Source organism: Rhinopithecus roxellana, chromosome 5 (assembly GCF_007565055.1).
Source record: "Rhinopithecus roxellana isolate Shanxi Qingling chromosome 5, ASM756505v1, whole genome shotgun sequence".
Taxonomy (NCBI): domain Eukaryota; kingdom Metazoa; phylum Chordata; class Mammalia; order Primates; family Cercopithecidae; genus Rhinopithecus; species Rhinopithecus roxellana.
The window spans coordinates 133,989,103-134,006,704 of record NC_044553.1 but is presented as its reverse complement, the minus strand read 5'-3'; the positions used below and the strand labels follow the sequence as shown (position 1 = coordinate 134,006,704).

At 39.1% G+C, this 17,602-nt stretch overlaps 1 protein-coding gene across 17 annotated transcripts in view; it reads right to left on the bottom strand.

Annotated features, from left to right (window-relative positions):
• The window catches only part of TTLL5 (tubulin tyrosine ligase like 5), a 296,207-nt gene that overhangs the window by 90,123 nt on the left and 188,482 nt on the right, over positions 1 to 17,602 (bottom strand). For all 17 annotated transcript variants that reach the window (XM_030929811.1, XM_030929823.1, XM_030929826.1 and 14 more), the window contains one exon: positions 4,777 to 4,972. In XM_030929811.1, coding sequence (XP_030785671.1) covers positions 4,777 to 4,972 — 196 coding nt within the window. The remainder of the gene's footprint in view (positions 1 to 4,776; positions 4,973 to 17,602) is intronic.

The window sequence follows — 17,602 nt, the reverse complement described above, 5'->3', positions numbered from 1 at the left end:
AGATGTATTTAAAATCTCTCCTTTCTCCCATTATTGTTAAAGGAAACTTCGGCAATTCTGTGTTGGCCGTCAAAATGTCCTTAATTTTTCTGCTTTTGGGGCTCCTTTTCACTGTGGATGAGGCAGAGAAGAGAGTGGGAGGGAAGGAAGCAGGGAGTGGGTTGGGAGCAGAAGTTTAACAAAGGATCACTTTAACAGAAACTACTGAGTAATCGCTCTGTCCTGCGCCAAGAATAACATCAGCTCAATGTCTGCAATTAGAATCAGGTCAGTCGGGCCTCACAGCCGGTACAGCCCTCCTCACAGACCCCAGCATGGAGAGCTACTCATGCTGATGTCACCAGTAGTCACTGTTGCCCAAGAAAGTCCCCAACTCAGCTGAAAGAAAAGTGTTTTTTGCCTTCTCCTTCAGGGGCAGGAAGCCAGCAGGAGAAGGAAGACGGAATTAGACAGAAGACATGTATTGGGCTGTATCAATCTGTAACAGATTTGCTTGACCTTTCCTAACTCTCGAGATTCTGTACTTCCTGCAACCATCCTGAAATTTTTTTTTTTTTTTTTTTTTTGAGACAGAGTCTCAATCTGTCACCCAGGCTGCAGTGCAGTGGCGCGATCTTGGCTCACTGCAACCTCCGCCTCCCGGGTTCAAGTGATTCTCCTGCCTCAGCCTCCTGAGTAGCTGGGATTATAGGCATGTACTACCATGCCCGGCTAATTTTTGTATTTTTAGTAGACAGGGTTTCACCATACTGGTCAGGCTGGTCTCGAACTCCTGACCTCGTGATCCACCCGCCTCGGCCTCCCAAAGTGCTGGGATTACAGGCATGAGCCGCAACGCCTGGCCCTGAAATTCATTTTTAAATGAGTTAATGTGTACAGAGAACCTGGAATAGTACTTGGAACACAGCAAGTGCTTAAGTGGTGGCCATTATTATTAAAACAAAAAGGGAGAACTCTGCCTATTCATTAGGTTATTCCAAACCTAATGAATCAGAAATGGGATGGAGGAACAATACTTTTAACAAGCGCTTCAAATGGTTCTGTTACTCTAGTCAAGGGGTCTGCACACTAGGACCTACAGGCTGTTGCCTGTTTTTGTACATAAAGTTTTGTTGAAAGACAGCCACACTCATTCATTTACATATTGTTTATGGCTGTTTTCACTCTACCATGGCAGAGCTGAGTAGTTGCAACAGAGATGCTATAGCCTGCAAAGCCTAAAATATTTACTATCTGGCTATTTACAGAAAAAGTTTGCTGACCTCTGCTCTGACTTAAAACAATGTTTTTCAAACTGCTGGTTTTACCATCAGTGTGTAAAAGCTCAATTTTGTCTTATTTTGTTTATTATGCCTTCTATCATACGGACTGGATCACACCAATTTTCTTATATCTCTTCCCGAAAACTTCTGGCATTGGCTCTGGGTGACTTTCCTCTCTCACTCCCATGTCACAGGATCAGTCTTTTGCAGGGGTGGATTAAGTGTATGACAACTGCTAGATTTATGAGTGCAGTGCTATACTGAGATGAAGATCAAAGCTCATTCCCTGTGAATACTGAGAGATGTGCATTTCCAAACTCACATCCTGAATCAGAGTTTAAGCAGAAATTAACACCTTCAATAAGCTGGATATCTAAGTGTTCTGATTGGAGGGCGAAAAGAATGGAGAACTTCCTATGTATACAATGAGAGAAAGGCTGCATGAACTTTTCCCAGACATTAATAGGAGATTAGTATGTTAAAGGTGCTGTTCATAAACATAATATAATATGATATAATATAAATACAAGGCCTCCTTTAACATCCTGTTCCATAAACAGGCCTCTTTTATGGATGAATGTTAGGTAAATCAGATTTCAATTCTATCCACTGCTTTCAAACAGGCAGTTAATCACACTGTTAGTTACACCAAAGGCTCCCTACACTTTAGAAAAAGGAATCCAAAGTGCAAGGAGTTCATTAGAAAAGTACCATTGCTATCTAAAGGGTAACCCAAGGACAGAAATACAGAATACTGAGAATGTAAACCATGCTTCAATCAACAATTCAGTGACAATTATAACCGCCAGATCCAGCACAGCTAAGCTACAAAGGCATAACATCTAGTAGGGTTTTGCTTCCACCGTGGAATGATTCTAAGTACCCTCTGAAATAAAGTGCTCTAAGTTTCTACATATTCTTCCTGTTAGAATATTTAATATCTTATTTGTTATTTTATTAGTTATAAACTCTTGAAGCTAATGGAATTTAGTTACTTTAGCTCTCTCCTATAGTCCCAGAAACTTCACCCTTACTCATTTTTCCCTAAATCAGCTGTGGTTTAGAAAAACAGGTTTGGGGTGTGGGGGAGAAGAAATAAAATAATGTTATACACCTATATACAATTATGATGAATGATTTTCTGTTTGCTCTCCAGGAGAACGAGAGAACTCCCTTCTTGGGAGTTCTGCCTCCTCCCTAAAACAGATATTCTGACAGATTCTGAAAAACATAATTTCCATATACTTCATAATTCAGTGAAACTAAACCAGTATAATCCTCAGTGAAAAGAAATTCCACACAAGAACAGTAGTACAGTACTTTGAATTTTCAAAGGAATGTGAGTTGCTGGAAGCTAATCAAAAGTATGAGAAGGACTTAAAAATGAAGCAGTTTCTAAAAGTGAAAATCAACAAAACTGCCTCTCCTTCCCCAGTCATCCTCCATTTCAAGGTATTGAAGCATGGTTTAAAGGGTACCAACTGTCTAGATTCATTAGAGCCAGAGATTTTTTTTTTCTAACTTTTAGTTTAGGCTCAGGGACACATGTTCAGGTTTGTTATAAAGGTAAATGGTGTGTTGCAGGGGTTTGGTGCACAAATTATTTTGTCACCCAGGTAATGAGCCAAGGACCTGATAAGTAGTTTTTTGATCCTCAGCCTATACAGTGATACTTCCCCTATCCAGTATCTGATTAAGTTGGCATTCTTAAGTACTCTGAATGACAGGGAGTTTAAAGCTTAAAAAGCTTTAAGAAATTTAAGAACGCAGATTAAAAAACAACAACAACAACGAAGACACACATTTGTATCTGGAATTGTGAAAATGTAAACTGGCTTAAACGCTTCTGCTATCCCCAAGATTTTCCAAATGAAGAAAATTTTACATGACAGGAAGTGATGTGGTGATTACAATGAGATGCTATACTCTTATGCTTTCCAGATTAAGAAATCTTATTTTTCTCCAATAAAAATGGTCTAAAGAACTACTTTGCAAACGCCGGCACTTACAATTTCTCAATTATGATGAATTAACATAATGTACAGAGTACTCTACCTCAGGTAAAGATGATCAAGTGATGAACTATGTTGAAATAATAAAATGACATTTTATTATGGGTGGTAGTTGAAAAGATAAGACAGAATATAATAATAATTGTTTTACTTAGAGGAAAAAACCTTTGGGAAATGCTGCTTTAGTCTTTGAGTAAATAATAATATTGCACAAACTCATGCACACTATGTACTACATTTTTATAAAAAAAAAGTGATCAGGAGATCAAACTGATAAAAAGTTATTTCTTCACATAACCAAATGTCAGAAAAGCTTATAGAATCAGTACTAATTCATTCCAATAACTCCACTGTAGAACATAGTAACTATTCTTTTTTTCTTTTTTTTTTTTCAGATGGAGTCTCGCTCTGTCGCCCAGGCTGGAGTGCAGTAGCGCGATCTCCACTCACTGCAAGCTCCGCCTTCCGGGTTCACGCCATTCTCCTGCCTCAGCCTCCCGTGTAGCTGGGACTACAGGCTTCCGCCACTGCGCCCGGCTAATTTTTGTATTTTTAGTAGAGACGGGGTTTCACCGTGTTAGTCAGGATGGTCTCAATCTCCTGACCTCATGATCCGCCTGTCTCAGCCTCCCAAAGTGCTGGGATTATAGGCGTGAGCCACCGTGCCCGGGCCATAGTAACTATTCTAATGATGATCCTGAGTCACCAAGAAAAATTTAAACCCTGAAGTTTTGGTGAGGTCATCCTTTCTCTACAATTGGGGCCATACTAATATATTAGTGCTATATACTTATATAGCTCCCTCATTCAGGAGTTTCTGGTATTTTATAGACAGTGAGTAGCAAATCAACATCTCCCTACACATAAGTTCCACAACAGTGAGGAGTTTTGTGTGTACAGTCACCTTATAGCCCCACTGTTTAAACAGTGCCTAGTACACAACAGATACACAGTAAACATTTGTTGAATGAACAGCTATCATTTACAGATGACCTGCATGCTAACATATGTCCATTTCCACTTTCCAGAAGAACTTGCAGCTTATTTATTCCTTGAAAATCTTGTTATATAATAAGTAATATCACATATGTATGCCAAGTATATGAAGGCAAGAAAGTAGAACACTTAGAAATAAAGATGCTTAAAATGCTAGCTTTCAGGTATCTTAGAATCAGACCCCATGGGAGGTTACTAAACTAAGATCATACAACAGAAAGGGTAAATACCACAATAGAGATTTTTGTATAGGAGCATTCAAATGGAAAAAAAACAAAACAAAACACATGTCAAACACTGGTTAAGCATCACTTTCAGGCAAAGCCAGTGTTATGGCTCCAGAACATTTTTTCCCCAAGATGAGACTCCCCATGAGCTGTCCAAGCCAGGGTGGCATGGGGTTGGAAAACTAATCCTACATTTCTCATTCATTCACTTTTTTTTTTTTTTTTTTTAACCAACAGCAGGAAGATAGTAACACATGGAAAAGACTTATCTTGAATTACCTGGTGCCGGGCTCGACTCTGGTCCAGGAGCTGCCGGGACTGAAGTTTTTGTTGTTCAAGTTGCTGCAGGGCAAAATGGAGCTGATAGCTGCCTGCTGTGGGGTGATACTTGTGCTGGGGGACCACCCCTGTAGCCTTGCTGTACACGTTGTTTTCTACCTCTCCTTCCCAGGCAAACCCACCTGTCTGGAGGTTCCTGAAGAGAAAAGCAAGCAGGTTTCTTAGAGTGAGTGGTTGTATGAACAATCTGGAGGAAAGGAGAGAAATGTCTTGGGTATTTTTCCTGTATGGAACCAAGCACAGTTTGGAATTACAAACCTACTTGTGTGATATTATCTGACTCCCCCACTAAACCGTAGCTCCATGATGACAAGGACAGGGTTCTTGTTTTGCACTCTGTTCTTTTCCTAGCACGTATCATAAGACCTGGCACACGGTCAATGTACAATAAATATTTGCTGGATGTAAAACAACTGCAATAGCAATTTCATTCCCCTGTGATCGCCAGAAGACCTACCAGAAGAGTCCAGAGTTTCCAATGCAGGATAGGGGGCTAACTTAAGGCAGGAACAGATGCATGATCATGACCATCTTCTCTAACATCAACTTCAAAAGGAAAAGGGTTCATCACACAGAATTCTTGCTTTTTCTCAATCATGCATCAGTTAAATATCTAAATATTTTTTAGAAGCTGTTTATATTTGAGCTTATGTCCCTATCACTGGGTAACATAAATGGTGTGGAAGACACTTTTTTTCATTATTCCAAATTTACCTCATATAGTCCCCACTAAGGCTGACAATCTGTACACCTGAGGAAGGCAAAGGTCACAATAATCAGTACCTATGCTATATTATAGTATTTGTTAAATACTTTGACTATCTTCCTTGCCCAAATTACTTATTTATTTAGAGACAGAGTCTCAATCTGTAGCCCAGGATGGAGTGCAATGGTGAAATCACAGCTCACTGCAGCCTCAACCTCCCCATGCTCAGGTGATCCTCAGCCTCCTGAGAAGCTGGGATTCTAGGTGCATGCCACCATGCCTGGCTAATTTTTGTATTTTTTTGTAGAGATGGGGGGGGTTTCACTACATTGCCCTGACTGGTCTCGAACTCCTGGGCTCAAGCGATCTGCCCACCTCAGCCTCCCAAAGTGCTTGGATTGCAGGCGTGAGCCACTGCACCCAGCCCCAAATTCTAGATTCTGGTGACCATGTCTGTGTAGTTCCTAGCAGAAGTCTTTACAACTATAGCCTCCTACATTTCCCCTCTCAGATCATTTTTCCCAGTAGAAAAGACCCCATACCTACTACTTCATTCCCATTTGGCTGGCTATCATTAAAACAAAACACCTGAAGATAACAAGGTCTGCTGAGGATGTGGAAAAACTGGAACCCTTGTGCAATGCTGGTGGGAAAGTAAAATGGTACAGCTACTGTGGAAAACACTTTAGGGGTTCCTCAAAAAGTGAAACCCAAAATAACTGGATGATCCAGCAATTTTTCTTGTAGATATATACAGAAAAGAATTGAAATCAAAACTAACAACCATACACCAATGTTCATAGCAGCATTGTGCAAAATAGCCAAAAGGTGAAAACAACCCAAATGTCCATCAACAGATGAATCTACATACAATATTACTCAGGTTTAAAGAGAAAGGAAATTCTGCCATATGCTGCAGCACATGTACAGAAAAGATACTATGCTAAGTGAAATGAGTCAGTCACAAAAGAACAAATATTATATGATGCCACTTATGTGAGGTACCTAGAATAGGTACATTTTAGAGACAGAAAGTAGAATGGTGATTATCGAGGGCTATCGAATTAGAGAATAGGAAGTCATTGTTTAGTGAGTACACAGCTTCAGTCTGGGATGATGACAAAGTTCTGGAGACAGATGGTGGCTAATAGTTGCAAAACAGTATAAATATACTAAATGCCACTGAATTGTACACTTAAAAATGGTTAAAATGGTAAATTTTATGCTAAATATATTTTAGTATGATTTTCTAAAGGTCTCATTTCTTCTGAGGACAGTCTTATCTGTCAGTCTTTCCATCTCCTTAACACTTTTGGTTATTCTTCCTGGGACTGTCTTTAATTACGCTGTATTTCTTTTCCTATTTAGGTACAGTGACAAGAAAATTGTACATAGAAGAAACATAAGACTTCCATAATGAACAACCTTGCTCCAAACCCTGGTTAAGGGGGCTTAGAAAAAAGAAAGGCTGCCTAAATCGAAAGAAGTATTCATAGTGATTTAAATCAGCGTTATTCTTTCCTTTGTCATTAAAGTCATTTCAATGACAGAGGTGTAGCAACCCTGGGGTGAGGCTACACAGACCTTCCTGAGTCCTGGCCTAAAAGCCACGTGGGGTTATTTATAGCCTGGGTCCTGATGACTCAACAGAGCACTGCGGGAGGGAGCAAAGTGAAATGTTTGCCAAGCTCAGAAGTCCATGCTCCTCTGTTGCCTGTGTCCTCCCTCACAACCTGGTCTTTTCAGGCCTCTGCTTTGGTTTCCCAACTCTCTTAGAGAGATTTCCAAATCTCTCGTTAAGGGTAAGTCTGTGAACAGTATTCTGAAGCCTGTGGATGAAAGGCTTTCTATCCCATAGTCTCACCTCTGATATGTCACATCCCTTACTCATCTCCTCCCACAGTTTGGCTCCCACAGTTCAGTTGCTCAACTGTATACCATCTACTAATCTTCTTGGGGAACATGCCAAAAAGCTCAGAGCTTATCTATTACGTTTTCTGAGAGTGACATTTGATCTTCAGTGATCCTTCGTGAAGTGCCTCTGTGTGCATGTTATCAGACAGTTAAAAGGGCATGATCTTTACCAAGAGACTTCTAGAGGTATGGAGGAATATGGTGAGCACTGATCAAATATAAATAAATACTTCAATACATTAATGAAATGTTAACATTATTCACAAAGCAGGGTGCTGAGTGACAGTAAAACAGGATGACATTGTTAGGAAAGGAGGAGCCTGAGGAATCTATTATCTCTTTTCTCATTAGTGAGGGAAGAGAAAAGCTTACTGAAGATAAAACACCCAAAACTACTGAACAGCTAGCTACTGGCTCAGCTAAAGGAACAGTGAGCTGTGAACGGAAGGGGGAGCTGCCACGTATCTAGGTTCAAGGCAGGAGTGGGCTGATCCAGTGAACAAACGAATACAAAGGAAAGAAACAGGTGAAAAAGCAGAAACTGCTTTAGCTAGCTAACCTTGAGATTTCCACACCAATTAGGGTAGGTGCTGCTTTGAATCCAGAATGAAACTATTCGTTACAACAACTAGACTAAAGTTCAGAAAGCCCATCAACAGTGATTCTGCTTTTGTTCCTGCTTTGCTGGTTACAGAAGTTTCTAGCCACAGAAAGCAATCTAGACTCGGTGATAAATTTTACACGATTTATGTAACTATGAAGCTTACATAAGAATTCATCTCACTGGCTAGATTGGTTCATTTGCTAAAAGCTGTCTTAACAACAAATATCCCCAAGAGACATTCACTTTAATGCCTTCTTGTGTATCAGAAATCAAAGTCTGTAACCAGGCCCCTTTATGTGGGGATGATCATGGACAGGTTTGCAAGTGTGTGAATATGAGGTGTGGGTCTGTGGATGTATAAAGGGGTAGGACAGTGGGCAAGAGAAGATCAAATAAGGAATTATGGATAAGAAGGGATGTGTTCCTCCAACTATACACAAATTGAATGGACTGGAACATCATAAACTTTTATAATGAAATCTGTTTTTAATCTCATCAGTAACATAAGCCCAGTCTACATATCACAAAAGGAAGTTTCTCAAGCAAGTAGAGGCTTTTAGTAAAGAGGCAGGAATTTTTACAGTGTAACACTGGGTGGGGGCAGAAATGCTCAGCTGTGTAATGTAATAAGTGCCAGGAGAAACTTGCTTGGAGTTACAGTGGATGTGACTCAGCCCATGGTATCTCACACTTAAAGCACAAGCCTTGGGGTTTGCAGTATGCAAGTGCTGTAATGATCGACACAGCGGAGGCCAGGTGTACTATAACTTGGCCTTTCCTTGATTTCTGGTGCCCGAGTTTATCTATCTAAATATTCCTTTCTAGGCATCTCATACTTTCCATTTCAATCCAAAATTCCATCCCATTCTTGAACCTTAACGAATTCTATTTTTCTAATAATGTTTTCTACTCCTATCAAAAATTTTGAGGTTCAATCATTCTCTCCAAAATTTAGTGTTTTTCACTCAATGCTAAAACATAATATTGTACAAAATTTAGTGTTTTTCACTCAATGCTAAAACATAATATTGTACCCAGGCCCTGTAAATATCTTCTAACTGATTCACTTTACTTCTACAATAGAGTATACAGAGCCAAGAGAATTAGCTGTGGGAAGGCTCTGTGCTTAACATCTGATTCAAAGTGAATTATGCTGCATTTCCCCTTTACATATGTAGTGAATAGGCAACAATATTGCAAGTTTTTCTAAACACTACATTATCTTATTAGCCTATCCATTTAGAACTTTATCTTACTTTCTATATTGTACCGTGGCACTGCAGGATGAAACGTTTTTCTCTACAACTGCCCTTCCTGCAGCATACCTGCAACCTCCAGTCAATAAACATTGAAGAGCTATATTTTTCCTCTGGTTTAATGTCTGTTCCATTAAATGGATACCAATTTTAGGGAACTTGCAGGGAATCTGAAAAATGTAAAGCCAAATCTCAACAGGAAGTTGCACTATCCACAAAGATATGCAGAGGACTGTGATACTTGTACAGACGGTGATTCCATGGTCCATTTTCCCAGCCTCCTCCACCCAGGTCCAGCCAAACACAAGCTACCACGTACAAGGATGCCCCTGCTCTTTTTGATGGTGCTTGCAACCGTGAGTGTGTTTTCAATTGTCACAATGATGGGGGTGGAGGTGTCACTGACATTTAATAGGTGGAGGTCGGGGTGTTAAAATATCCAGAAATGAAAGGAATAGTCTTGTATTAAGAAAATGTGTGCTGCTTAAAATGCCAATGGTGCTTCTGAGGGATAAAACTATAAGGCCATGAAGGAGGCGCTTTCTGGGGAGAAATTATTTCTTTACAAGAAAGACTATTCAAGTCAGTGGCACTTTGGGAAATGTACAGATATTTAAATCTTCTAGTATTAGGAAGATGTCAAACTCACAATGGTGGATGCAAGTTTTCCAAAAGTGAAGCTTTTCCTGAAAAGCTGTAATTTTATCATTGACAATAAATACTATCAGTTGTATTCTTTGAAGTGATAGGCTCACTGTTTACTTTTGAGGAAACGACTGCCAAATATCCAAATCCAAATAACCCTAGTTTCTCTTATCAGATGCTCTTTCAAGTTCAGTATCACAATGCCTTTCCTTGAGACAACTATCACATACTACGCAGCCGTACTGCTTTATGTGTACATCTCATTTTGTAAGACAGAATATTAAGAAGATATACACTCCAGGGTTGAGTTTAAGAAAATAATTGTTACTGCTTATCAAGGACACTCTTAAGTAGCACTGGCATTTCTTTTAAGTGAAAATGCTATGGTGGTCAAGAATACAGTGACTACTACTACAGTTTGGTGCCACTGCCTGGATCTGTGCTAACTAAGGCATGAGCAGTTTTTACAAAACCCACCGTTTTTGTACCATTGGTGCAAATGTCACCATGTGAAAAAAGTAGAAATGTTTTAGTATCACTATGAAAATGTTTGACTCTATTGGATTCCTCAAAGGGTCTTGAGGATCCCCCCTCCTCCCAACCTCTCCATGGCCCCCAGGTCCACTCACAGCACTTTGAGAATCACAGACCTGCTGCAATACATGTTTTAAAAATTTAATTTGTAATCAAACCTTTTTAGAAACCTTAAGATTTTCTTACAAAGAAGGAAAATTCTAAGCCCAGATGATTTCAAAATGAATTCTATGCCAGGCATGGTGGCTCACTTCTGTAATCCTAGCACTTTGGGAGGCCGAGGTGTACCGATCACTTAAGTTCAGGAGTCCGAGACCAGTCTGGCCAACATGGTGAAACCCCATCTCTACTAAAAATGCCAAAATAGCTGGGAGTGGTGGCTGGTGCCTGTAATCCCAGCTACTCAGGAGGCTGAGGCAGGAGAATTGCTTGAACTTGGGAGGTGGAGGTTGCAGTGAGCAGAGATTGTGCCACTGCTCTCCAGCCTGGGTGAGAGTGAGACCCCCCCACCCCCCTCAAAAAAGAATTCTATCAAACAAAAATAAATAATTCCATCCTTTCACAAACTCTTTCAAAAAAGAGCAGAGAAAAAAAAAAAAAACTTCCCAAATCATTTTATGAGGTTAGCATATCTCTAACACAGAAATCTGACAAAGATAGTACAAAAAAAATTACTTTCTTTTGGTCTTTTCAGACCAATATGCCTGATGAACACAGATACATAAAAACCTTTAACACAATATCAGCTAATAAAATCTATCTATCTATCTATCTATCTATCTATCTATCTATCTATCTATCTAATCAACCAACCAATCAAACACACTAGGATAATATATCATGGCCAAGTGGCATTTACCATAGGAATGCAAGGGTAACATTAGAAAAAAAGTCAATCATATAATTCACCACATTAAGAGAATGAAAAAAAGTCATATATTAATACTGTTAACACGAGAAATGCATTTGACAAAATTCAACACCCATTCCTGACAGACACTCTTAGTAAACTAGAAAACATTTCTATTCACCACCAGCAATGGATGACCTAGCCAGTTTAAGGCAAGGAAAAAATGATATTATTCATTCACAGATGATTGATTACATAGAAAACCTTATAAACTTTACAGAAATACTGCTAGAACTAATAAATAAATGTAGCAAAGTTGCAGTCATCATGGTCCATAAACAAAATACAATCATATTTTTATATACTAGAAATACACAACTGGAAAATGAAATTTTAAAAAGCAATACAACTTGACTGGGTACAGTGGCCCACGCCTGTAATCCCAGCACTTTGGGAGGCTAAGGTGGGCAGATCACAAGGTCACAGTTTGAGACCAGCCTGGACAATATGGTGAAACCACATCTCTACTAAAAATACAAAAATTGGCCAGGAGTGGTGGCAGGTGCCTATAGTCCCAGCTGCTCGTGAGGCTGAGGCAGGAGAATCACTTGAACCTGGGAGGCAGAGGTTGCAGTGAGCCGAGATCATGCCACTGCACTCCAGCCTGGGCAACAGAGAGAGACTCTGTCTCAAAAAAAAAAAAAAAAAAAAAAAAAAAAAAAAAAAGGCAATACAACTTATAATGTCATGAGAATACATCAAATACCTAAAAACAAATCTAATAGAAAATACATAAGGTCACTACACTGAATTGATAAAACATTAATGAAAAATACTAAACAAAACCCTACATAAGTACAAAGATATGTTGACTCACCGGAAGACTAAAAATTGTTAGAATGTCTATTCTGTATTTCAGATATTGTTTTTCTCAGTTTCACAATTTCCATTTGGAAATCTTGTCTTCATTATTATTATTGTTTTTGAGACAGATTCTCACTCTTATACTCCAGAGGCTGGAGTGCAGTGGCATGATCTTGGCTTACTGCAACCTCCGCCTCCTGGGTTCAAGCAATTCTCCTGCCTCAGCCTCCCGAGTAGCTGGGATTACAGGCATGTGCCAGCACACTTGGCTAATTTTTGTATTTTTAGTAGAGATGGGGTTTCGCCATGTTGGCCAGGCTGGTCTCGAACTCCTGACTTCAGGTAATCAGCCTGCCTCGGCCTCTCAAAGTGCTGGGATTACAGTCGTGAGCCACCGCACTTGGTCAGTATTTTGTATTTTTCATTCATTAAAGCACATTTTCCTTTACATCCTTTTGCACAGTTATAACAGTAACTTTAAAATCCTTGTCTGTTAATTCTATCATCTGGGCCTTCTAAAGATGGGTCTTCATTGATTATCTTTTATTCTGATGATAGGTCATACATTCCTATTTCTTCCTACGTTGAATAATTTCATATTGTATCCTGGATATTGTGAATGATATGTTGTAGAGACTGGATTGTATTATGTCGCACTAAAGAATGTGTGTGTATGTGTTTTAAGTAAATGGTTAACCTGGAGAAACTCAAATTGCAATTCTTTCTTCTCCTCAATGGGCTGCAGCTCAGATCTGTTCTTTTTGTGTTACCTACAAGCTTTGAAGTATGTCTTGCATATGCATTAGTCAGGGGTCAGTCAGAGATTTGGGAAAATTTTCTACATAGAATTTAGGCTCCCCTTTTCTGGAGATGTCTCATTTCTAGAGTTCCCCTCTCCCTCTACAGCAGATGTGGTTGTCCTGAACTCCATCCTCCAGTTCATCAAGCCAGTTAGACTGCAGATTCTGGGGCAAGTTTTATCTGCTCCATGTGGTGCAAACTATGACTTGCCCTTAAGTGAAAAGGCAACAACAGAAAACAAACAAAAACCCAGAAAACTCACCCCTGGCAATTCCCTTCTTTCAAATGTTGAATCCTCTCCAGTATCAATCAGCTTTTGCTCACCCTCCAGTGCCTTTAAATAGTTGTTTTTTATATTTTATCAAGTAGGTTGATCAGATAAAGACATAGCCACTACCAGAACTGGAAACTACCCTCTAATTAATCTATAGATTCAATGCAATCACAAGAAAAATTCCGGCCAGCTTTGTTTTTGTTGTTGAAGAAACTGACATGTTGATTTTTTTTTTTTTTTTTTTTCCCATCTAGCATACCTCTGGTGGCAGGAAAGGTTGATTTTAACATTATGGAAAAACCAAAGAATCTACATTAATCAAAACAATCTTGAAAAAGAAGACTTACATCACCTGATTTCAAGACTACTATGAAACTACCATAATCAAGACATTTCTGCTCATCAAAAGACGTCACTAAGAAAAAGACAATGAATAAGCAAGACATGCCTTTGAGGAAAAATATCTGCAATATAGGTATGTATATGTGACAAAGGATTTCTAGTGATAAATATAAAAATGTACCATTGGTAATTGTTGATTTAAATAATAAAAATAATGAGATTTAAGAACATGTAAAAGATTGGAACAGACAATTCACAAAAGAAAATATGTGAATGGCTAACAAGCAAATGAAAAGTTCTCAACATCAGTACTCAGCAGGGAAATGCAACTAACATCTGACATCTACTAACATGACTAAAGTCAATTGGACAACAATATCAGATGTTGGTGAGCATGGAGAGCAACTAGAACTTTCATACATTGCTGATGGGGGTGTAAATGATACCATCGTTTCAGAAAACTGCTTGTCAGTTTCTTATGAAGTTAAACATATTTACACAACAGGACAATTCTACTTCTAGGTATTGACCTAAAAGAAATAAAAATGTGGCTAAAAAAAGTTGCATAAGAATTTTCATGGAATTTGCATTCATAGTAGTCAAAAATTGGAACCAATCCTAATGCCTATTATTAGAGAAATAAATTGTAGTATATTCATATAATGAAATATTGCTCAATAAAAACGAATGAACTGCTAATATAAGCAACAAAACAGATGAATCTCAAAAACACTGCATTAAATGAAAGAAGCCAAACACAAAAGAACAAATATTGTATGATTCCATCCATGAATAGGCACAATAAATTTACAGTCAGAGGAGTCAGAAGAATGATTATTAGCGGGGAGGGGCAGTACGGACTGGAAAAAGACACAAGGGAATTTTGAAGCGTGATGGAAATGCTCCGTATGTTGTGTTGCATGGTGGTTACAAAGATATATAAAATTGCTGAAACTCATCAAATTGAACAGTTAAAATAGATTTTTTTTTCTCTTTTTTTTTTTTTGAGACGGAGTCTTGCTCTGTCACCCAGGCTAGAGGGCAGTGGCATGGTCTTGGTTCACTGCAACCTCCGCCTCCGGGTTCAAGCGGTTTTCATGCCTCAGCCTCCTGAGCAGATGGGATTACAAGTGTGTGCCACCATGCCCAGCTAATTTTTGTATTTTCAGTAGAGATGGGGTTTCACTGTGTTGGTCAGGCTGGTCTCTAACTCCTGATCTCAAGTGATCTGCCCATCTCGGCCTCCCAAAGTGCTGGGATTACAGGCATGAGCCACTGAGCCCAGCTAAAATAGATGTATTTTTTAGTTTATATAAATATACCTCAATTTTAGACAAACATGCAAATTAAAAGTTATAGCATTTTCACTTATCTTTGATTAAAACTCTTATTTCCTGTTTTTATAATTTTCTGATTTTAGCTATAAAATAACTTTTTCTATTCGTGTACTTTGCAATACTGGAATAACATGTAAAGATACATGCCTAAGTAGTTATTTCACTTCATTGCAATTCAATCCACATTTATTGGACACTGTTCCTAGGTACTTACGGACTACCAAGAAGAAAAATACATAGTTCCTGCTTTTAAAAAGCTCATGATCTAGAGCAGTAACTTGTCAGGTGAGTCCACAGGAAGAATGAGGAGATGAAAAAATGTCAGGAATGGCAGGATTCCAGAATAGGTGGCATTAACACAGGGGTTTAAAGCCCAGGAGATGTTAGGTAGAATCAAGGGGTCCTAGCTTATATGTTAATATTAGTGATGAAAATCATGTTAATCTGAATGACCCAGTAATCTGGCATGAAGGTCTGAAGAAGTGAGATATGCAAGCACAGTGGCAACCTTGGTGTAAATGAGTCCTATGGATGAAAGGCAGAAAGAATGGTTGGCTCTGAAAGTGAGCCCGATGATATATTGACATTAAAAGTCAAATTTAGTTAGAAGAGAGTCAAGGGGTCATAATAGTTACATTTAGCACTGAAATTGCACAGTGGCGTCTCTGTAAAGAATAAATCTGTTTATGAAATGCGTTCAATGAATGATAACTACTTTCATTAGTGAAAAAGAAAAGTTGAATTGCATTTAGATATAAACTTAATACATACTGAAATAGTCTACTAAGAAATCTTAATGTAAAAGGTAAATTATAAATGAACTATAACTGTTAATAACTGTCAGTACCTGCTGACTGGGAACACTAATAGCTAGCCAAATGAAATCTGTGCTTAATATTATTTAACTGAGTTAGATGGACCTGGCAAGAGTTCACACTCACGGTGACAAGTGCTTTGATTCTTAGAGAATTTATGTGTTAGAACAAGATTTTTAAGTGATCTCTAAAAATTATGATACTAAAGAAATTAATATTTTTTTAACCTTTGAGTTTATACCTTGAGATAAGAGTATACTCTCTTCTGCCTTTCCTGTTTTGAACCTATGGAGTTATATGGAAATGGTTCTTCTATGGGAAGAGTTAAAGTATAATAGGGATGGTGTCAGAGATAATGAAAACCTCGGAAACAATCTGGAAAAGCTATGTGAACTTTAGATGCTAGGTCAAAAGCCCACAACTACACGAAATTATAAGTGCAAGCTGATTTCCTTGCTTGGCAACAGGGTGAAAGGACTTAAAAACTTCCAAATAATTTGTTTACTTGAGAGGATGAAAGTCTCCTGGGAAAGGATTAAGGTTTTGGGTGCTGGGAAGGAATCAAACCCAATGCAAGCACTGAGATAGAGAGAATTCAGGAGGCCTTGCACCCTGGGTCCACACCACGGGTCTGCACAGGGCCACACTCAGAAGGGGAGGCAGCAACACAGTGACTAAGGCTGAGATACAGCACAAGCCTGCAAGGTTCAGATCCTAGCTCTACCGCTAGAAGCAACATGTTACCTCGCTGTGCCTTGGTTTCCTCAGCTGTGAAATGAGAATAAAAATTAATCCCATCTCTCATAGTGTTGGTGTAAGATTTAAAAGTGATAATCTATGTGCAGCATTTAGCACATGGCATGCATAATAAACGTTCAGTAAATATTAGCTATTATTAACATTCTTCCCATGGAAAGTGAACCCAAGCTTTTGGGGCATGGGGGAACCAACAAGGGTAGTAAACAACAAGCGCTGCTTCTGAGAAAGAAGAAGTATACTACTTCAAAGCAGTATTACAATGCCTTTACCAAGTTCTGTGTCTATGTGGGATCACCTGGGTGATAAATGAGGGCAGCCAAACTATTGGATCCAAAAAAAGATGCCAGAATCACTCAGATGTGTGAGCAGGAGAGTAAAGTTCACTTGCCAGTCTCACCCACCAGAGACAGCTGCTGCACGGTGGCCCCTGCCCGAGGGGACTTTCCTATGGTGGAAGCCTGCTGCTCCACGCCAATCCCACTGCAGAATGCTTTAATTTTGGGCAGAGTGGCTCCTGTGGGGAAGTGGGAGTTTGCTAATGATGCTGATTCCCAGAGAGAAGCAATGGTTCAGGCACTGGATGTGAGCACTGACGAATGAGAAAGATGACCAAATCTTCCTTCCCTCCCCCAAGGCTAAATTACCAGCAGCGGCCACATACCCTTTCACCATTCCAAAATGAAACAAAACCAAAGCAATTTTTAAAGAATCAAAGCATTATATTCTCAATGCCTAAAACCTGAGAGAGAAAAAGGCATAGAGAAATTCATCCGCGATCCAACAACCAAAGACGTCTGCTACATTTTGTCAGCATGTTGATGTATACTCCTCTTCTGTGTGTATTTCCCTTGCACAAACAGAATGATTCCATACTGTATGCTTTATAACCTGCTTTTTTCATCTGACAATAAGTTATAAACATTTTCCCACAAGATAATATGTGGTTTTGGCAGTTCTTATTCCATTAACTTTTTTTTTTTTTTGAGACAGGGTCTCACTCTGTCACTTAGGCTGAGTGCAGTGGTACAATCATGGCTCACTGCAACCTCTAACTCCCAGGCTCAA